Raw genomic sequence first — 21,988 nt, 5'->3', positions numbered from 1 at the left:
GTTGTACGAAATGACAGCTTTCTATGATACGCTGAATACTAAACGCATTTTGGTGGTTCTTACCCATGATCTTTTGAAAGACAGACGACGTCACCATTAACAACATTCAGCTTTTTTTGTGAAATAACACAAGTAGATTCCATGTTGCCGTGCGTCTGTACAGCAATAGATGAAAGAGGACGTCAAAATTGGTGAGAACATCACTGACACATTCCGCAGCACCTCGTGTGCCAGCTTTTTGTTCGTCAGTGCTATATTTTAACGGCACAAGGTCATCTCGTATTGAACAATCGAACAGCAACATGGAATTCATTTGTTCATATTTCCGAAACGATAGACACCATGACGATCATTAAGACTCCAAAAAAATGGTCAGTGAGACTATTTTATTGCTGTCAGTTTTATTGAGGCAACGTTTCGCTATTGAGCGCAGGAACAGGCAGGTGAAGGAGCACTTTTTCTATGAAGTTTATGGAGTTTCTAGCTCTGGCTTTCAGCCTATGTCTTGCAAGTAATACTGTAAATAATCCTGTTCGTTATAATTTTTAATAATTTCTAGTTAAACTGAGAAGTATTTTAACTTACGGAAAATTATCCTATTGTATCTGAACTGAATAATGTTATCAATCCTTTTACGATGTACTTCACCTCCTCAACTAATAGCTTTAAAATCAGCATGCCTTTATTACTAATTCATTTTCCAGCTTTGGTTTTTCTCTGAAGTAAGTGTCTCGGTGTCTGTAGAGTTACACTTCTCTACTTAATCAGAGTTCTTTCTATTGATTTTTAGCAGTTCCCTCAGAGTCTCCTTCCCGTTGATCTGCGTTGCACACATCCTTCAGACCCTCAGAGTTTCCTCCTGCAAGGTCTTCTGTTTTACCCTGGTCATGGTCTCCTTCCACCGGTCCTTCATGTTTTCGCCTCTGTGAGTCTTCCCTTTCACCCTGGTCAATATCCTCAGTTATGTGCTGCTCTCCTGGACCTTTCGGGGCTTCTTTTTCCGAGTCATCAGCAGGCCCACTTTCATGGGCCGTGGTCTGCTTTTCACCTGTATCTTCGTGGTCGTTGCACGAAACACTCAAACTCAACGAAATCTTAGTATACGTTTTGTGTTCTTGAATAAGGTCTGAATGCCCTTGTTGCTGATAATCTAAGAAGGAGAACCACATAGCCCGATCTTCAGGTACTCCATTACTCATTTTTTTGCCTGCCACCTTCATACTGACGTTACCATTTTCTTCACAGTATAGGTACTTCTTGTTTTTTACGGACTGGATTGTGAAGTAGTTATCGTTATTGTTGACCCCTTCGAGAAAGAACAAATATTTTTCGTTTCTGGGAAAGTTTTGAAGTCTCTGTGGATAAAAGAAAAGAAAAGAAAGAGGTACAACTCAATGAACAGAAGCTAAATATCACCCAAAATATCACATAGAGTGATCAAACACATTTTCAAATTGGGTGGTTTATTTTCTCTGTACTGTTTTCCATAAATTTTCTATAGGACTTAAAAGGGGAATCGATCGAGAGCTTCGGTAGTTGGCGATCATTTCCGTTATTCTCAATTAATGTTTTCGAAAGTTGTCGAGGCCTGTCGAGGGCCGACGCAAGGTGTCGGCTACTTTTCGTGTTCGTGTCGGGCACTTTTGAGTCAAAATTTCGTTTGTTTTCTTTAAAACAGTGAGACAGTTCTTCACAATATGACTTATACAACAACAACAAAAGATAACGATAAGTTGCTATGTTAATCTCTTTTACGAATATTTGACAAATGAAGCCTTCGATAAAACGAAAGAAGATTAGATTTTGGCTCTGAAAATGCGACAGAATGCATCCGGCTTTGCCTCGACAAACTTAAACATTTTCCGAGAACCCCTTCACCTCCCTGTGGCTAATTTTTGTAGAATTGATTGTCTTCTTGAGATATCCTACTAAAGTATTGCACTTACACGAAGGATCACATCAGGGCGGGCCTTCCTCACAGCCAGGTAATAATTGTCCTTTCCTGAACAGTACTTAAAGACGTTCGAAACTGTGTCTTCGTCTTTCACCAAAAGGAACGCTATAAGTAAAGCAGATGAGTTCGGAAAAGCTCACTAAAACAACTCTAGGCGATCTCTCAAACGTGAGGATTGTAAAATACGCGAAAAGCAAACGGCCATTCATTTAAAAAAAAAAAAAAGGACTCGAGGGTTAATTATTTGCAATATCCAGTGAACAGGTGGCAAGAACAGAAAACAAACTTCAGCAATAGGAAATCATATAGATGTTTATAAAGAACGCGGAGAATATCGAATAGAATAGATGTACCAAATAGGATATAATAGCAAATTCTAAAAACCAGATTAAAAGGAAATGTATAGCAGCTAGACAGGAGAATTGCTGATTGGATCAAAAGGATTCAACAACAGTTGACAGTTGCCTACAACGGGTAGCAAATGTAGTTTACACGCCTGCCCTTACTAAGAGGTTGATAACCCTCCACTCAACATAGTAAACAGAAATCTTATAATTCGTCTCTACTAAATTTCTTGAAAGTCTCCTTTTCACCCTTTACACCCCAACATCAGTATGCATATTCTCCTTACTGTCCTCTACATATTTCTCAATGTACTTAAAAGGAGAATTTGTCTCACAATCAACAACTTCTCTAACTGGTGATCATTTCCTTTATTCTCCTGACCTTAACCTGTGATTTTGGGGAGATATTGTAAGGAGAAATTAAATGCTTGTCACTTTCAGGGGTCAAAGGGTTAAGTACCGTGCACATTTAGGAGACGACTGGGAACGAGTCGGGCTCTGTTTCCTTACATGTTAGTTGATCGTGCGGACTGGTTCCTGTGAAGTTTAAAGTTATCGTTTTTTGACCTTTTCCATGTTCATGAGCCTTCAAGAGGTTGCCATCAGGTTGTCCAGGCCTGAGTGGTATGTCTTTACGACAAAGTGATTGTACACAACAAAGAAAAGGTCTCTAAAAGACACGTAAAAAAATTACCATTAAAGTTGCTTTTTATAGATTTCTTTGTAGTTTCTCTTTTCTCTTGATAACCTTTCACATATCCTTTTCTAACAATGTTGGTCAACATGAAAGTAACTTACACATGAAAGACGCCCTTAACAATGAATTCGAGGTTCATGTTTATGAGCTTCAAGCTGTATTTGCATGCCCTTGCGAGTTTTCCTTGGAAAGTGCTTATTATATTAGAAAGACTATCTTGAGTAGAAATGATTCCTCTTGTCCTTTACAAGAGTCATCTTAACAAGTCCTCTAAGTTGGCAAAATTTGTCATCGAAATACTTCTCTCTCTAATTTCACGGGCTCCAATTCCACTGGACATTGATTGGAGACTCTGGTCATTTTTTCCATCGACACTACATAAAGAAACTTGAGAAGGAAAGCTTGCTCATGGAAAGAAAGCAGTTGCAATTGAAATTAAGGGTGAAAGTAGAAACTATTTGGGCCACAAGGTAATGTTTGCTAAATTATCCATTTCGTGCATCTCGAGTTTATGTTGACTCACTTAACGTGCGTTGCCGACCATTAATCGACCTTAATCGGGTACAGGACCTTAAAAAAGTAATACCAAGAAGAAAGACTTAGGCATTCTGACCTCATCTTTAAGGTTTCTGGATGCAGTAAGTACTTCTTCAGTACGCAATTCCACAGACATTCCGATGCCGTCTTCTTTATCTTGTTTGGTTGGGGTTGTCTCAGCTCCTGCTGTTTCAGAATCCAATTTTTCCTTTTTCTCTGGACATCCATTCCACGCTTCCTCGTTACTTCTTTTCTTTGAAGCTGTCTTAGGATGTTGTTGTTGAGGCATTTTCGAGTTTATCCTACAAGAGTCCCTCGGAGGAATGTTTCCAGGAGTACGAGATCTTTAGACAAAACTGCGGTGAAGAAAACGGAAAAGCTTTTGTTTTCCCATGGGATTATGCTTTTGAAAGTGTTCTCATTTACATGCTTCTGTTTTGGAGTTATCCTAGAAAAAGGGAGCTCAAGTACAGATTATTTTGAGACGTGCTTTTATGCAACTAGAGATCGAAAAGATTCCAGGCCAGTGACCTGCGGCTGGTTTTGAGAATCAGCAGTGAACATTAAAAAGAAGACGCACGTGGACAGAATTTGATCATCTCTGGGCCTTTTCGCTGTCGAAAGATTCTAGCCCACTTTACTAGAGAGAACTTTCCACCACTGCACGCCAAATTTGGCAGATTGTGCTCAATTTTTTTCCTCTAAATCAGAGAGTGACGAGCGACTCTGTATGGCACTTTGAGGAGCACCTTAGCTAATCCCTTGGGCGCTCAGTTGGATTCACGTGTTTGGTGTGGCATTCAAGTCTAAGGATCTTTTGGCGTTCAGAAATGTCTGAACAAGTCATGCCTCGCGCCAAGTAATTAATGAGTTGCCAGTAATCGGATTCCTGTGTTTGCGCAAAGATTTCTGGGATCGCCACCAGACAAACATTGCAACTGGATGGCGAAAGGTTGTTTCGACGTCGAAAAAAATCGATTTTGGCGAGAGATCATGGCTTTTTACTGCTGTTTTGTTCGAAATGGGTGTGAGTAATATTGATACAGGGGAAATGCAAGGTTTTGTTTGAACAACCATGAAATATGCTGTAAAATCTAACGATTAACTTTCCTCCATGCGCAAGGGTTTAGTGAAACTGACTTCGCGTAATGATCTCGAACTCTAGAAACGTTAGCTTTAGATCGCCAAGAAACAACTCAATAAAGCCGTCTCAGTTTTATGTACTTGTGTTAAGTCTACATCTAGCTTTTTTCTTAGCTTGGTAAAAAAAACAAGCAAACAAAAAAAAAGGTTCAACGGCTACCTCGAGGCAGTAGAAGTTTAAAATTGTGTGCATTAAATATTATCGTGATACATTAGTGAGTAAACACCTACATTGTCTCTGTGTTGTAATCAATGAGATTTTACAATTTTATCAGTCATAGACCTTGTGCAAGGAGAGAAATGAATCGGTATATTTTATAACATATTTCGTGGTAATGCTGACAAAAACTTACTCTTCCCTCGAATCAACATTCTCTCAATCCATTTATGATAAAACTGTCGTGAAAAAGTGTTGATCTCTCTCCAAAATCGTTTTTTTGGACGTCGAAACGACCTTTCGCCATATATTTCCTTCTAACAACTTGCACAGTTGGCCCCGTGGCGATCCCAGAAATCTTTTCGCAAACACAAGGATCCGATTACTGGCAACTCATTGGGGATTGTCTGTTGAATCGTGTAGTTAGCGTCAGCAGGCGTCACTGCAATCAATCTTTGAGAAGAGTCACGACTCTGTTGCTTGACATTTAAGCATCAATGCAGGAATTTTACTTTCCTACTTGTACGAGCGAGCTTATCCATAGCGGATTCCGTGCGTAACGGGAGCATTGTCCGAAATGTAAATTTCAGCAACATTTTCAATCATCTAGATTACTCGTGCGTAAAAGGAATTGAACACGACATTCTTTCGGCGAAAATCAAACATGTACTGAGTTGTCGAGGTTTCCCAGAAGAGTTGCGATGTAATTTCTTCCTCCTTGGAAAGGGAGTCGTCAGGTGAATGAAATTTTGTAGATTAGAATTTTCGTGACAATAACAATATTTCATATTAGGTACTGAATAGAATCAGTAATTTGTTATTACCAATCTTTTTTGCGTTTCAGATCACGCATATCTGAACTCGCGGATAAATTGATAAAAAGTGACAAAATCCTGATTTCATAATGTTCTCATATGCGAACTTACAGAATGTTACCAGTTTTACACATACCTGGCTCCTTCTTGCGTGCTATGTTGGAACTGTGTTTATAGGCACTTGTAAGCCTAACTGTGAATTAGTTCGTTGATAACTAGGCCCTTTATTCTCTAAAAGTTCCGGCTGCAAAGGAAACACAATACCTTGATTTTGTTAAAACTTTTTAACTTGTGATTGACGCAAACAGGCGTGATTCGGTGCTCAATTTTTCCTGCACACTCGAGGTTGAATGGATGGCGATCGCAATTCAGCGCTACGGTGCATGTTTCGGATGAGTGGCCTTTTTTACTGTGATATTTCCGCTTTGATACTTCACTTACAGATTCAGTAAAGAGAGATGACGTCTTTCACGAGCGTTGAACATAGAAATCTATCTTATGTCGCCGTTTGTCTACTCAGAACAAAACGTGGCGCACAAGCTGCGGACGAATGTGTCATTAATGTTCGTAACACCAGTTGACGTAATCTGCGATCGAAAAGTGACCGGACACTGTACAAAATGGAGCGTTTTTCAGGCATGATCTTGCAAAAATTTTCAAGTGCTAATTTTAGACAAAAGGAAGTAAAACAATGTACTTTTACAGTTCATAGGCAATAATTGCGTCGCGTGTAATATTCAGCTATTTGTGTAAACTTAAACAGATTCTTAATTTAAAGGGAAAAGTTGTTTGGTGAAATAATTTAAGATTAAATTAGGACCTGAGTTTTTTCAACCTATCAGAGAGATGTATGGAACCATTAAGGTGGGGCAAAGATTACAAATATGATTTGTTTGAGTATTCTCATTACTTGTTTGCTGGGTAATGTCTGGATATTAGAGGGAGAACTTACATGTTAATCATTTAAATGGTTAAAGAGTTTATTTTATCCTTACCTTTGACCGATAGAGGCAATGGTCCGCAACAAGCGGAAACCCTCCCACGCGTAAGAAAGGATGTAATCAAGTAGAAATCCCGGAAAAATGACCTAAAAGGTTTACAATTTGATAAAAATCAAGAAATTGAGAGTGCACATTGAAGAGTATTTTAAGAGTGTCAAAGTCGGTGCCAATGTCCTTCAATCTATACAAAGGTGATGTTAAAGAAAGTGTTTGATGAAAACTGGTGTTAAAAGAGATATTTATGGCACCTATATCGAACAATGAGTGATATCGACCTTTTCTGCACAGTTGTCTTTTAGTAATTTTACTTAAACAAAACGGCTTCATTGGAGACTAAATGTAGACAGGTGTGCCCAAAGCTGGAATATTGAAAGCTGGGTTGAAGCCTAAACGTCTTCCTGTTTGCATTCTTCAATACTACACCCTTACACTGTTTGTTACGTTGTTTTGACCGCACAGAGCTTGATGTTGTCTCCAGTGATCCTTAGGTGTGAGAATGTGACGTATGCTTCCTTTTTGTTTCCACTTGTTACGGACCATTGCCTCTGAACCTCGAACCAGGATAGTATTGGAGTGGACTGTCAATGGACTGGACTAATGGAGGCAAACTAGCGGAAAATTTAATCGCACCAAAAGTTGCGTTGCAAAACAAAATATTACTTTAGACGAAAATTTCAATTTCCTTGGAAGCGTCGTTACCAGAGAAAGTTCACTCATCCCGACCCTCTCATCCCTGCCCCAATTACCGAGGGGGTGAGACGGGGTTAACAATTTCTCAGAATTTGTTTGTTTATAGGTGATACAGCTAGACAAAGAATTCAGTTTGTGGTAGAATTTGTATGCCGCACCTGGGAAATATGCTGCGAACTACTCAACAGTTATACACAACAACATTCATGCTGATAGTCCTCGTTATAGGTAAGAAATGCTATCACTTTCTAACGAATTCGTTGTGAATTGTTTGAGGAAACAACTTGATCATTTGAACAGCTTATTTGCATTCGTTGTAAACATGCTGACGAAGGAAATGGGAAAATTACGGTGCCCTTTCGATTTTGTCTGGAAAAGCGCTTAAAAATAACTTCTCCATTTGATTTCCCCTTTGCTTAGGGGCGAAAATTTGACAATTCCTAACGTTTGAGTTTCGGGGAATTTTCTGAAAGTTTTATATACCTTTGCCAAAACAGCGCACATGTGCCGATCACACTGGCAAATGTCACTTGAATTCTTTTTTGATGTCTGATAAGATGAGTCGGTGGTTCACCTTGACTAGGCTAGAAGCTGCATGCATACAATTTTCTGTAATTACTTCATTTAGATTGTCTTAGTTATTTTCTGTGATACTGTCGTCTTTCATGGTGATAATATTTGTCCCGTGGCAGGAACAGGCAGGAAACATGGTCCATATTAAATGTCGAGTAATCTTTACCGCTTTAAAATCACGAGACTTTGCTAGAACTAGGTTTTTACGTCACTCCAGCATGCTTCGAAATTCTCTAGCTCAGCTGTTATAGTTGGTGAGAAATCAGTGCACAGTTAACCAGCTCTTTGGCAAGGAATTCTCTTGCTAGCAGTTTCGTTGCAGTTTTAACACGTCAACGGAGAAAAATTTGGTCGCGTGATGTCAGAACTGTTTTGTGCGATTTTTTAGCAGAATTTTGATTCAAGGAAATCATTGTTACAAAACAATGCCTTTTTTGTGCACATGTACGGACGATGCTAGCTGTTAAAAGTTACTGAGGGCTTTGCAATCACCTAATTTCCCTTACCTGCTAATCTGTACGATAAATTAAATAAGAGCTCATTAATTCCTGCGCAAAACAAACAAATAAAGAGTGTGTTATTCGCCGCAACTACGTAGGAATGGTATTTTTATTGTCGAATTAGTCGAATTATAGCTGAGGGAAAAATGATATGATCCATCCAATCCTCAAAGGATAAGGTATTATATGCCAGTAGTGGTTAAGTGGCATGTGAGGGGTAACTAGCCAACGTAAAAACATCTTGATTATTATATTAACAACTTTTTAAAGGGTTAAATTGTTTGAAACATCATTTCATGACAAATAAACTTTCCAAGAATTTAGGTTAAAAAAATGAGTTGATAAGTTATGCAAATCTTTCATAAATAAGCTTTCCAAGAATAGTGAATGTTGTAATTAAATTTACAAACATTTAAATGAATTAGTTATGTAAATCTCACAAAACAGTTTTTCCTTTCCCCATTGCTTCCTGCTTTCTTTGATCTCACCAATTAAATGTGGTGACAAGAACACTTAATCAGAATATTATAGCACTTGCATGTTAACAATATGTCTGCAGGCTAACAGTCAAAATACTGGTAAGTTTCTTTTGAAACATACCTCACCTTCCATAAAGCCATAAAGGACAGAAGAACAGTCCCTCAGCAGGGAGGGGGGGGGGGGGGCAGGTGGGAGGTGGGCTTACAGGAAGTTTTAAACTTTCAAAAAGGATTATGCCAAGCACTTGAACATGGCTCAGACCTATTCCAGTTTCATTATTCTTGGTTGGTTTCATGGAAAAAAGAGTATCATGGCACAAAAGAGTGAAAACGTGATTTTCACGCAATCCAACTGAATCTCTCATCATGGAGAAACTGGTGAGAAATTGTCCAAGTTGTCCATCAGGAGAAGGACTGCTTTATCAGCTTTATCAAGGTTTTCCTCTTCTTTCAATATATCGTTTCTCCTTTACAATTTTTGTAGGGTTAGCAATAGTTGAACCACGAGTCCAAATAATAAGTCCAATAAAGAACCAAATTATCAAGTCCAACCAGTCCGTCTTATTTAACTGTACTGTCAGTTTGGAAAAGAATGTCAGTGGAACAGTTCAGTGGAACAAAGATGGTATTTTCATTCCACCCAACAAGAAATCTCAACATTGGGCAAGTTTTGAACGTGGTAAGTATGCAAGTGACTTTTTGAGTAAGAAAGCCAAGAGGGTTTTGGAGACTTTAATCTGAAGCAGTAACACCTAACAGTGATTAAAAATCTGGGATAACCTATTGACCCTTCAACTCTAGGAAATGATTAACATGCAACTTCTCCCTTCAATGTCCTTACATTATACAGCATCAGGTAATGAGAACACTCGAACTCATCACATAGAATTTGTCATCTCAATCTAACACCACAAGGAAATGTGTAGAAGTTGGAAAGGAGAATCAACAATCAGATCTTGGGAGTTAAAGTGATAACCATTTATATATAAATGGAAAATAATTCAGATTAAACTAAAAACCAAGTTTAGCTACATCTCTAATGAAACAATGTAGCGATGGGTGACTATGAAAGAAATGAAATTTGTGATGATTAGGTGATAAAAATGTAGATAGAATAGAATGTTGGATAGATAGCTTATAACAAAATTGAAATAAAATAGTTGTACTAAAAAAAAAATGGATAACTAAAACTAAGATTTCCCTTGTCTTCTGAGGGTTGATATATTGATTTTAATGCTGATTTTCTTGAAAGAGGGTCTCAAAGCAGATGATGAAGGAATTTATAAGTGCACTTACTTGGATGGTGAGAGTGATCAAGTGGGAGTGTGCCTTGCAGGTAATAAAGTTAACTGATGCTCAATGAATTAACTCTTTTCATTCCAACATCAATCTGCATATTCTTTGTATTGTTCTCTATACATTCCCTAAGGTGCTGAAAAGGAGAATATGTCGAGAGCTTTGCATGTTTTTCAGGTTGCTTCAAGGAAGGATTAACAGAGGAGAGGCCTCTCTAATACAATTCACTGTATTTTGAAATCTTCCCTGCATGTAAAATAATTTTATCTCGAGCAGAAACCCCAAGAAGACTTCAGTTATCTCTCATTCTTTGGCAACAGATAGCTAGCTATAATGAAAACAGTATGAATTCTGTTCCAGATATAATATTTTTGGTTTTGTTGTTGTAACTTACAGAAAAACCACAGGTGTGGCCTTTTCACCAGACCAGTCCAAGAAGCGTTCATTTGGATTATGAGGCTAAACTGAGCTGTTTTTCTATGGGATGTCCAACACCAGACATCATTTGGTTTAAAGATAATTTACCAATAACTGCACTAGGCAAAGACCATCACTTTTCCATTGACACTGAGACACCCCAGATTGGAAATCGTACATCAGACTTGCATATACACGCAGTTCAATTAGATGATAAAGGGGACTATGTTTGTGCAGCTCATAATGCTCTTGGAAGTTACAACTACACAATATCACTTTATATTATAGGTAATGCTGTATTATATTTACTTATTATGATGTTAGGGTCAGTTCAATATATTCTAACGTGTTTCACATCTATGCCAGTTGCAAAATAATTTGTTAAAAATGTTTGAAAATATGATGTTAAATACAAAGCAAAGAATGGAGATAGAAACAAGTGGAAACTTAAATCCAAGCTAGGTGTCTACAATTTGCCCCTATGAATTTTGGACAGCTAGTGCTGCTGCATAAATTAACATTTATTTTACAAACTTTTATGCTGTTGAACCCACAACAGCACAAATTAATAATTGTAACTTATTTTTTCATTATTTTGTATTATTCTGTAAGAGCTGAACCAAGTACTTTCTCTCCACTTACTGCTTAACCTTGATTATTTGATTTTGCAGAAGATAAGAAAGGATATCTTCCTACAATAGAAGCACAGAAACCAAAGTACACTGCTGAAGTTGCTACCGACGTAACCCTCTTTTGTGTGGGGGAAGACGTCGAAAAGGTCTTCAGCACCTTTGTTTTTTGGAAATTCAAAGGAGAAACACTCTTAAATTCTAGTAAACACTACACAGTAAATGATTTTTACACCCATGAGGCAGGGAGTACACCTAAAGTACGAACAGAACTCACCTTGTTAAACTTGAGCTATGAGGATAGTGGAAATTACTCTTGTGTGGTGAAATATGGACGTGGTATTGAAAGTGATACAGTTATACTTGAGGTGGTTCCAAGAGGTATGAAACCATTTTGTTATATAATGAATTTAATAGGATAATGTGATTGACTTGGGTGTGGCACCTCCAAAGAACTGTTTTGCCAATCATGACTGATGTTTGATCAATATTTGACCATGCCTTTTGATTGACTGTATTTTTTTCCCATGGTTAGTGGCACAAGTGGCATTTGACACATTAACCCTCACCCTTAAAAATAGTACTTCTTTTAAAATTTACTTTGTGCTACTTTTGAGAGAACCTAAGCTTACAAGCCATAATGGATTTTATTTTGTTTCCTTGCTCTTAATCTGGTATTTTTTTCTTTACCAATTGTTACATTTTACATGTAATGGCAAATGGAATAAATAAGTTTTGTACTGATCAGTGATGGTACACTGAAAATGATAGCTGCAGGATAGGAATTCAGGAAGCCACCACCCAAGCTCACCCCCTTTCCCCCTCCCCCACCCATACCCCATCCCCTTCCCTACCCCCTCCTTCTTTGCCTTACCCTGCATCCACTGCTTTATGAATTAAAATATTTTTGTTTACATCAGAATGCTTGATAAACACTAATTTTTGTTTCAAACCAAAAATTGAGGTATTTGGGTGTAAAAAGCTATGTGTGAAATGAGGTAGCTAGGCCATTTGATTATTTATTTATTTTGTAACATTTTTACAGTGGTTAGTAATCATTCATTACTTTTTAATCTCCAGATGGCAAGATGAAACTATGGTTGATTATTGTCATTTCTCTTGTGGTGTTTTTGGCACTGGCTCTTGTGGTTTTAATCTTTGTTTTGTGGTGTAAGAAAAGACACTGGCAGAAAATGAAAGCTGCTGCTGAAAAATGTAAGCGACTCCATTTTGATGATAAAAACATATAGCACATGCAAGGGCATATTATACTGCAAGTCATCAGGGGCACTGTGAATATGACAATTATTCCCTCTTTCCTTGTGCAATCCCTAGCTTAGGGGAGTAGAAAAAAATATCCTGGCCTTTGATGAACTCAGGCAAGTAAAGCATTTAGTAAAGAGCTCTGAGTTAAAGCTGTGTGTGGACACTTTTAGGGAAATTCTATCAACTGGCACCGTGGTTTTTTTTTTTTATGTAAAAAAGGCACTACTTACAACTGACATTTGTGAAGAGATCTCTCTCTTCTTTACGGCAGGGATTTGTTGGTCCTCTTTAGCACTCTCTCTCTCTCTCTTTTTTTTTTTTTTTTCGGGGGGGTGATACTCTGTCTTGCACAAGCCATGTAATGTGCCCATGACTCCCCTCAACATGGAATTGTTGCCAGGTGTACCTCGTTTTAAAGGTTATCAGCATGGCTCAAAGTGCCCTTAGATGTATCAAAATTAGCATGTTACTTTTGAAAACGTGTGGTGGTGCTACTAAAAAACCATTCTGCATCAGCGCTCCCGTCTTCGCCGGAAATCTCCATTGGAATAATCACGACCAGTTATGAATTTCAAACTGAGATGACGATGGTATCGCATTTGGCTTTGAATCGTGGACCACTGAAAATTCCAAGTAACGCGCGAGATTCGTATCACGTCATTCCCAGAATGCCAGTTCCCTTTTCGTTTGTCTGAGAATTGATTGTAGAGTCTAGACTTGGTATTATTTCTGTTAGTATTTCTTATGGAAAATTAATCGGGCATACTCCCTTATGGTATATTTTGAGTTTTTTGGTTGAGTTACAATTTTGCTCACTTTTTTTTTCACAGATGATGATGAGGATGGCTTCTTCACAAAGGACGTGTTCATTTCGTACAGTGGCAAAGATTACGATTGGGTAAAAGAACATTTGATGCCGCTGCTAGATCACAATCAAATCGATTATATAATTCATTCGCGCGATTTCGAGCCAGGGAAAGCATGGATCGAGAACATGGCTGACAGTGTCTATAACAGTAGAAAAGTGATGTTGATCATGTCCGCGAACTACCTAGCCAGCGGATTCTGCAAGGATGAGATGTACATGGCCACTCACCGAGAGTCGGCGAGGAACGATGCTTCATTAATTGTTGTGCGCATTGACCCCAACATCAAAACCGCTGACCTACCAAAGATCCTACGGCACCGCACCTTCATCGACGTGACCAGTCAAGAGGAAGTCACCACTTGGAAGGGGAGGATTCTAGAGTACGTGCGCTCAGATAGTAGACCTGTACCCCTTCCTCGGTCTGCAATCGAAAGCGTTACGTCAAACGAAAGCATGCAATTTTCAGAAACGAGGACTCTTCTCTCGATTTTTAAGTTGAAGAAGAAAAAAAGGGTGCAGAAAAATCTGAGTAATGTTGAACGAGAGCTTTCTCATCAAGTTTGATGATGACGTTGATTCACGTCATTGTTTGGCAGAGCTTTGTAGCCTCGTTAGGGTAGTTTCGTCAGGTATATCGCCCGATACTCGACCATACTTGATCAAGGGTCAGTCAAGATTTTTGCAAAATATCGATATGCAATCGGTATCGATCGATGCAATTTTCGACTTTCGACCGACAATTGAGCTATTATCGACTAAGTATCGAGCGACACATCGGATGAAACAACCCTAGCGAAAAATTATCCGATCAAAGGTCGGTGTCCATCATTTCGCCATCATACGGTAAAAAAAAACCCGTCAAGCATGAATTGAAGTTTTTAGATCTCTTTAGCATGGACTTCGATCATTGATGTAGCATGAGGTCCTTTAGTTAAAACTGTACTGTGCAGTATAAATTCAGGCAAGATTTGCGCGCGCTCATGGTGTGAAGGGTTTTCTTGGATAAGGTTCAATGGTTTCCTCGTTTTAATACTTTAAGTCTATTTGTAATTTAATCCTTAAAAGTTTTATTGGGGGTATTTGACTTTGACTGTTTTGACTGTGCGTCATTTTTTGAAAAATCTCAACGTTGTTTCTCAAAGTAGGTATGTCTGGATGATGCCGACCAGGTTTTGCTCAGAAGTTATCATTCGAATTTTTGTTGTCGGTTTTTTGTTCTTCTTTTGTTGACGCAAACTATAGTTTGTTTTTATGACGCGAATTGTCCAGTAGGGGTGCAGATGGGGCTACCACGCCCAGTAAAACTAAACATATCTAATGTTAAATTAAGCATCTTTTAGAAGAAGTTAGCAGGAGGAGACGTTGTAGCAGAAGTGTTTGAAGTTAGTAGCGGCTTGTTAGAAGACGTAGACTTCGTGGTGTTTTCCCTTGACCTAGGTATGCTCGCCTTTTCCCCAAAACAACATTGCAACACACACGAGAAATGGTGACGCTTCCTTGTTAGTCAGTATGATAATCTAGTACCCAACCCGTGGAGAAATCTGGGATTATTCTTTCCAATTGACTCCTCTTAAATCCTCTCGAGGCCTGATCAGGTGGTGTTAGGAATGCGGCGCAGAAGATAAAAGCGTGTAAGCCACGTACAATTGGTTTTGCTTGTACATAACTGCTTGAAAAGCAGTTTGTGAGTATACTGGTAGAAAAAGGGAAACGATCGTTTACCAGTTCTGAATGTTCAACAAATTCAGCCAGTGTTTCTCGCTTTATGATTTTTTTTCTGTCATTACTAATAATATTTAAAATAGTATACTGTTTTGTATACTTTGAGGAAAATGTTTGACCTTTTCCTTTGCTATTTAATTTATATGGTTATTAGATTATTTAAATGCAGTCAAAATTGCTCTGGCATGTTATTATTGACCTACAGGTCAACTGACACTAGTCTTTGAGTCCCAGGTTTTTAGAGTAGTCGAAATGGAATGTCTAGCTCGTTATCTGATTGTAGATAATTCTTGCTTTGTACTGGATATCCATAGACTTTTGTTTTGTTTTATTTGTTTTTTCACAAATAAAAAGGTTAAAACTTTAATTTCAGAACTCTTTGTTAAGTTTTGTCTTAAGCTAAACAAAGAGCGCTTTACTGCCATTAGCAGTGGAACGCCAGTGGCAGTAGAGACTATAATCTAGTCTTGAGTCTGTAAAGAAAAAGTCTTCCAGAGCGGACAACTTGCATAACATTCAGATGAAAGACAGCCTGTGACTGAACCACCCCGGCCACGAATCTTAGAAATGCTCGTGGCGTTCTACGGAAGGCGTTAACAATGAAAGAAGAACAAGCTTTATCTCAGTGTTACGCTCTTAGATACCAAGCTAGTAAGACCGTGGTCTTCATGTCACGCTCTCAATGTGTCTCCCCAAGCCTCACCCTTTGAATGGAAGATTTGTGTCGATTGCATTGTATGACACAAGGACCATGACAATTTGATTGTGCCAATTTAGTTTGTATACATACCAAGACGTCTTGGAGAACGAAAACATTCATCTTTTGGAAACAGAAAAAAATTATATCGATAAGAGCTTGATCACACAGATGTTCATATCTCCGACATCAGATGGTACTATTTATGAGTGGATGGCTCCAAATTCTCAAATGTTGTGTGCAAATTTCCAGTGAACGGAATTATTGCATTATATCATTTATTAGGACATTGGATACATTTCAACATTCTGTAATCAGAGAGACTGCTGGTGAAATTTGTGTCCTTATTTAGTTTTCACGTGAAACAACTTTCGTTTTCGATACACGCAACAAAACGGAACGTTCTCATCCACCGCTCTCAGTGTCGACAGATTATCAGACATGCAGAAGGTTTATTTCTTTGTGCCTAATTTGATTGGTGAGTGAGAACATAGCCTTCAGGAGATAAATGTTTTCGATAATTTGTCGGGGTATGCTCGATTTCTCTGGCAAGTGTCCAGTTCAATTTGTTTATCTAGCCAGACCTTTTAACCTTTGCAAGCTGTGTCTCGGAACCAAGAAAACGTGAGTAACAGGTAACGAGTAACGGACTGCGGGTAGCCAATCAAGGACCTCCTCTGATCTGATTCATGTAATAATTCTTCCCTATGTCCGTGACATATTCTCTTAGAAGTAAGTCATGAGGAGAAACTTTGTGTTACATCTAGAAAGTCTTTAATGTTCAAACCAGAACAACTGATTTATGAACTAACAGCTGGGGTCACTTAGTACAGGGGAAATGTTACTAGATGATGGGTCGCCGAGCGTGACCGACTTTTCTTAAAAAGAAATAATATGTTGTCATCTTTGCGTGCACCGCGAGGAGAAAGTGAAAGGTGTCAGTTCTTTTTTTATTGTTCATTCACTTCTGTATTTCTTTACCCATTTTCACAGATTATGTGCGGATTATTTTAACTCTAGCGTCGTTTTACAACATGACGCGTAGGCCACTTCTTACTGTTGCACTTTATTTCACCGGTGGAATAATATTAGACGTTGCAGATGGAGTATCAGCCCGATACTTTGATCAATGTAAGTAAAGAGAGCTTATGATTGATGCCTAAGACGCAGCCCATTTGTACTGTTTAAACTTCTTCATAAGGTGGTACAACCCTCAAAAAATCAACATTTTTTCATATGTTTTTTTACACAAATTTATCTATATCACCTAAAATGACACATGAAGACAACTGTATTTTTGCAGTTTTTGACTTGATATTTTATTATTGCTGCTGAGAATTAGCAAATGATGCCCCCCGGTGGGCAACCAAACAAGAACAGTCATATCTCTTTAACATTAGATTAAAAATTCACAAAATTTTTAGACAATGATCTTCACATGCACCTGCATGCAATGAACTACAGAAACACCTCTCAGTCATATAGAATGGAAAATATTAAAGAAAACACAACAACTTTCAGGAATTGATAAGATGAGCAATCTCATTTTGGTCATTTAACAACAAAAGATGCACCTAAGTGTATGTTTCTAGTTCATTGCATGCAAAAATATTCAGAGATCTCTCACTCCAAAAATGAGAAGAATTGAATAAAACGCTGGAAAGTTATCTTTGCTAGCGTGTCGGTAGTTTCATAAAATTCGAAATTGAGAGAAAACTGGTTTAAAGTTTTTAGACTGATTTTTTCAAGACTTAAACACAGTTTCCATGAATTGAATTGTTCAAAACTGACCAGGGCCATAGCTGACTCCTTCAGTTTGCTTATTATGGTCATCTTTTTGTTTTTTAAGGCCCCTAATCACTTTGCGTCGCTTCTTGGTAGTAGCTTTGCTTTTATGTTGTGCAATATTAACTCTAAGCTGGTCTTGGAGTCTGCAACCATAATGGTATATTTGCCAGAAGGAATACCAAGGGCTTGGAAAAGCTTAATAATACTAATTGAACCAATATTAAAATAAGAAACAGCATCATAAAGTCCTAATTCTAATGTCTCCCTTCCAACATAAATTTCTTTTGGAATCCTTTGCCATACCATCCCATTCAAAGACTCATTTTGATTTTGTGTCTTGCCATGTAAGCACTTCTGCAATAAGTTGGTCTCACTAAGTCAAATATATTCAGGCTTTAGCTTGGCAATAACAGGTAAAGGAAGGCCAGGTCCATGCTTAAAGAGATTCGTATGGTTGGCTTTGTCCTTTTGATACTTGCACCAACTTGCACTACCTGTTGGGCAGTGGTCATGAAGTGGGCGTGCCTCACTTGAGGCACAATGCATGAGGCTAGCATGGATAGCTTTCTTCATTCCAGCCAAATTTCCAACATTGGATCTTATGGCAATGCCATAATAGTTCTGCAGTTTATCAATTAGACTATCTGTGAGTTTCCCTCTGCCTCCAAGGCCTGGATTGTCACGCTTTAATTTGCGAAGTGCAGTTCCAACCCTCTTCTGCACATGACCGATGCATTCTTTCTTTTCCACTAAAATTCCAGCATCTTGATAAATATTCTTTATCCTGGAAAAACTCTTGCTGTCCCCATCCCCATAAAATTCAGTGTACCTGAGATTGTGCAGCTCAACAGACCTTTGAAATATGCGCTCTGCACCCTCTGGTTCCATTGCAGGTGCTGATCCCTGGAAATTTGACTTGCAAGTGGTGTGATCAGCTCTCCACATCTAATATTCGAGAGAATTCTTGTCCATTTGTTCATGCCGCTCACACTGTTTGCATCCTTGGCTTAGGGCCTCCACATCAAGAACCTTTCCTGTGTCCATGGATATGACAGTCACACAACCATTGCGTGACGAGTAGCCTCTCTTTTGCCATGTTCCGTCACAAGAAACACCACAGTTCACAGGTAGACTTTCAGAAGAATTTACATCCTTCTTGAGAGATAAAACTTCTTCTCCCGCCTTTTTCATTGTTTCCTTTGCAATCGCTTTCATGTGACGGCCGATTACGCGCGAGTTGCTGAGGAAAGCTTTCTCAGTTGGAGGTGGAGGCATGTTCATAATTGTGCAGAGTTTCCTTGCACCAGCATAACCCTTTCCAAGAGTTCTCATACCATAAACGATTCGCCGATTTACTTCAAAACTCTTTCCTTGCTTTTTTGATGTGCAAAATGATTATTTCCATCCACACTGCTCGCACAGTAAACGCAAAGTTGACGCACATCCCTTCCGTTTCAAATTATCTTCCATAAACAAAAGACTGAAATCGCCGCATTCGCCACAACGTAGCAAAGAAAAAACGGACGATAGCACCTCCATATCACAGAACCTGAACCCTGTAATGGATGGACTGGTTTCCTCTTTATCTACCTTGATCAGCTTAGGCTTGGGTTTGTCTTCTTGGGAAGTTGATTGAAGCTTTCGATACGAAACCGAAGATTCCATCGCTTCGCTTTGATCATGTAAAATGCCGTCTGTGGATTCACGTTTTCCACTCGAAGCGCTTTCGACAGCAATCGACTCTTCTTCGTTAATTCTTGGACTATTTGTAAAGCGATTTCCATAAAATTTGCGCTTCTTGCGTCTCTGAGACGAAAATTTCGGCATTTTGATGATTGAAGCTCTCTCACTTGCGAAAATTCCCAACTGAATGATTGATAATAACCGCTGTTCACCGAAACATATCAAAACGAGGCTGAAAGTCATTATTGGGCCCCAGTCTCTCAATAGCTTACTCAAGACGCAATCAGCTTGCTTTGAACTGGGAGGAAATCGCACTTTTAGGCCCTAAAAGGACGCATTTAAAAATGCGTTTCCATGGCAACGGAACAACAGTGCCTTAGAAATTGCATTTTATTACTATTTCCTGACAAATTATTCACAAAAAGACATTTGGGGCGATTAAACAAAAGCCTTTAGAGGTGAAATCAAATGAAAAAAAAAATGGACTCATTTTCAACAAAAAATGCGTTTTTTTTTGTATCGTACCACCTAGCCAATAGTGAAAGTTACTATTTATTTTTGTTCTTGTTTGATTCTAGGTTCCAAATTTGGAGAGTTGTTGGATGTTCTTCTTGACAGGTATTTGTACCCTGTATATTTTTTTTCCAGGGTCCTGTAAGGCACTCATGGACACACACCCTTGCCAACGTCATGATCTTGAACCGCGTTGTGAGCAAATGCCACAGTCATCATTGTTTTCAGGAATGGTTGAAAGAAAGACAGACATGGTTTTAAAAGTAAATAAGCCAAATTTTAATTGCAGTTTCATTATGGGCGAGGAACTATGATATTTACCAACATATACTTGCTCCTATCTTGTGGTTCTTCTCAGGTGTGGTAGAATAGGAATGATGATGGCATTGTGTACCTTCTACCCTCAACACCTGTTTTTATTACAGCTGCTGGTTTGCTTAGAAGTCACAGGGAGTTTTGCAAATCTTTACAGGTACAGACTGTAGTTTTCCCGTTATATTCTTGCCATGTCTGCGACGAAAATAGAACTAGACGCTGAAGTGTTACCAAACTAGATAATTTGGGAGTAGTAGACCTTCGTCAGAGCGAATTAGTTAGCCCTTCGTCATTCGCTTTAACAAAGGGCTAACGCTCGAAACTTCAGCTTAGAAACTCTTTATGGTGGCCAATTCACATTATGGACTCAGGGGATAAAATCGAAATATCTTATCATACTGCCCTACTGACACAGCACCACAGTTTCTTTAGAAACTTACCCATTTACTCATGTGTTACCAAACAACTTCGGGTGGTCATAAACTTTAAGTGTTTTTTTCTGGTATTTTTTTTGATAACAATCACCTTCAAACTTCTCGTTCTGGCTGTTTTATTTGTCTTTGTTCTCTCTCTTCTTCCCTATACAGAATTTGATAATGTTCTCAATGGTGCATACTTTGTGTGACACCATTCTTTGCCAAATACTTTCGACAGATGTGCGCTAATAACACATTCAGTTGATGTTTCTGCAAAGACACGCTCGCAAGATCCATGGCTGGTGAGGATTTTCTTTAAGGAAGTAAGTCAACTGGTTATTATACTATGATTTAGTCTATAGTTTTTCCAAAATTGAAGAAAGATTTTTTCCAAAAAATTCTAAGATGAGAAGGTTCTAATGTGATATTTATGATTTATCAAAGATATTTTTCAAAGGCTTTTTCTCTTGAAGAATTGAGAGAGCGCTGGTAATGTGAATGAGGTCGGAATTATATTCGTTGGGAAAGGAACTGAATGTCACAGCTTCTTGGCTACAATTTAACTTCAAAGTTTATCCGCCTCCTCACCTCGCGGAGCAAATTTTCTGTGAGTCGGAGATTGTTGTCTATCTCTCTCAAGAACACCACAAAAGCGCCACCAAGTTTTATTCCTTGTTGTTTTAACTTTGGTGTTTTATTTTTTTTAAATCACAGCCCATTACAACGCTAGTAATTGTTGGCCAAGACGTCTGTGTTGCTATGCTGTATCTCCTTCACTTTTCTCCAGGACCGATGGGTACGCCAAACTTTAACTGAACTTATAGGTTTGGGAGATATTTGCGAGAATTTCTGTCTCGCTTGATCACCGGTCGAATGGCGAAAATCATTCTCTTAGAACTATTTTTGCCTAACCTTTTCTTATCTGATTTTGTTTCTTCAGTTTCCCTTGGTGGAACCGCGCACAGTCTTTGGATGCTACTGGCTCAGATTTGTTCTCCTTTTTTAATCTATCGTCAAGTGATTGTCTGTTTCCTTTTGCTCCTTCGATCACTTGGTGACTTAGCTGAACTGCATCATCAGCAACCGAGAAGCGATAAAAAACCTAAGTGATAGCAGTAACGCAAGTATACATTACTGCGATCAAGGATGAAAATAAACGCGAGAAAATAAAAATTATCACAACATATCCAGTGCTAGTGCTAAACTTTCGCGAGATTCTCTTAAAATTTTGTTTAATGAGGACCGGAGCGTCGAGCACTCTTGTTTTATGGGTAATGTAAAGATCTGCCGTCGAGTTAGGTAAAGCTTAGCGTGGAGGGGAAGAGGGGGGGGGGGTGAGGGAGGGGTCCCAGTGTGTCCTTGGTCCCTTCGTTGTCAGATATAGATATAAATCATATAAATTGTTTTGCAAAAACGCGCAGATTAGAAAAATCTACATGACTTACATCTTTTCCAGTGATGGACACTTTTTGCCGCGAATAGCAGCCT

At 38.6% G+C, this 21,988-nt stretch overlaps 3 protein-coding genes and 1 pseudogene across 6 annotated transcripts; 2 read left to right on the top strand and 2 right to left on the bottom strand.

The window, feature by feature from the left end:
- Nucleotides 1–382: 382 nt before the first annotated feature.
- Nucleotides 383–6,052, bottom strand: LOC131791419 (uncharacterized). Of its 3 annotated transcripts, none has more exons than XM_066162501.1 (5): nucleotides 5,784–6,052; nucleotides 3,609–3,888; nucleotides 2,809–2,968; nucleotides 1,947–2,059; nucleotides 383–1,355 (listed from the first exon to the last, which is right to left on the bottom strand). In XM_066162501.1, the coding sequence occupies exons 2-5, from the start codon at nucleotides 3,819–3,821 to the stop codon at nucleotides 777–779; spliced, it is 1,065 nt and encodes a 354-aa protein (XP_066018598.1). In that variant the 5' UTR covers nucleotides 3,822–3,888; nucleotides 5,784–6,052; the 3' UTR covers nucleotides 383–776. The 3 variants fall into 3 exon arrangements, with proteins under 3 accessions (XP_066018598.1, XP_058964747.2, XP_058964755.2); XM_059108764.2 differs by lacking the exon at nucleotides 5,784–6,052 and adding an exon at nucleotides 5,029–5,356; XM_059108772.2 differs by lacking the exon at nucleotides 5,784–6,052 and adding an exon at nucleotides 4,282–4,820.
- An 892-nt stretch (nucleotides 6,053–6,944) lies between these two features.
- LOC131788979 (fibroblast growth factor receptor 2-like) lies at nucleotides 6,945–15,413 on the top strand. Its single transcript, XM_066162495.1, has 7 exons — nucleotides 6,945–7,566; nucleotides 9,375–9,569; nucleotides 10,143–10,226; nucleotides 10,583–10,891; nucleotides 11,275–11,613; nucleotides 12,313–12,447; nucleotides 13,329–15,413. The coding sequence occupies exons 1-7, from the start codon at nucleotides 7,488–7,490 to the stop codon at nucleotides 13,928–13,930; spliced, it is 1,743 nt and encodes a 580-aa protein (XP_066018592.1). The 5' UTR covers nucleotides 6,945–7,487; the 3' UTR covers nucleotides 13,931–15,413.
- A 393-nt stretch (nucleotides 15,414–15,806) lies between these two features.
- On the top strand, nucleotides 15,807–21,708 carry LOC131790685 (CDP-diacylglycerol--inositol 3-phosphatidyltransferase). Of its 2 annotated transcripts, XM_059107935.2 has the most exons (7): nucleotides 15,807–16,263; nucleotides 16,779–16,916; nucleotides 19,835–19,874; nucleotides 20,128–20,241; nucleotides 20,739–20,823; nucleotides 21,215–21,296; nucleotides 21,441–21,708. In XM_059107935.2, exons 1-7 carry the CDS (start codon nucleotides 16,227–16,229, stop codon nucleotides 21,608–21,610), a joined length of 666 nt encoding a protein of 221 aa, XP_058963918.1. In that variant the 5' UTR covers nucleotides 15,807–16,226; the 3' UTR covers nucleotides 21,611–21,708. The 2 variants fall into 2 exon arrangements, with proteins under 2 accessions (XP_058963918.1, XP_058963923.1); XM_059107940.2 differs by lacking the exon at nucleotides 20,128–20,241.
- Nucleotides 16,980–19,422, bottom strand: LOC131790677 (uncharacterized; annotated as a pseudogene).
- Nucleotides 21,709–21,988: the final 280 nt, after the last annotated feature.

This window comes from Pocillopora verrucosa, chromosome 2 (assembly GCF_036669915.1).
Source record: "Pocillopora verrucosa isolate sample1 chromosome 2, ASM3666991v2, whole genome shotgun sequence".
Lineage (NCBI taxonomy): Eukaryota > Metazoa > Cnidaria > Anthozoa > Scleractinia > Pocilloporidae > Pocillopora > Pocillopora verrucosa.
This window is presented reverse-complemented; position numbering and strand designations above follow the sequence as displayed.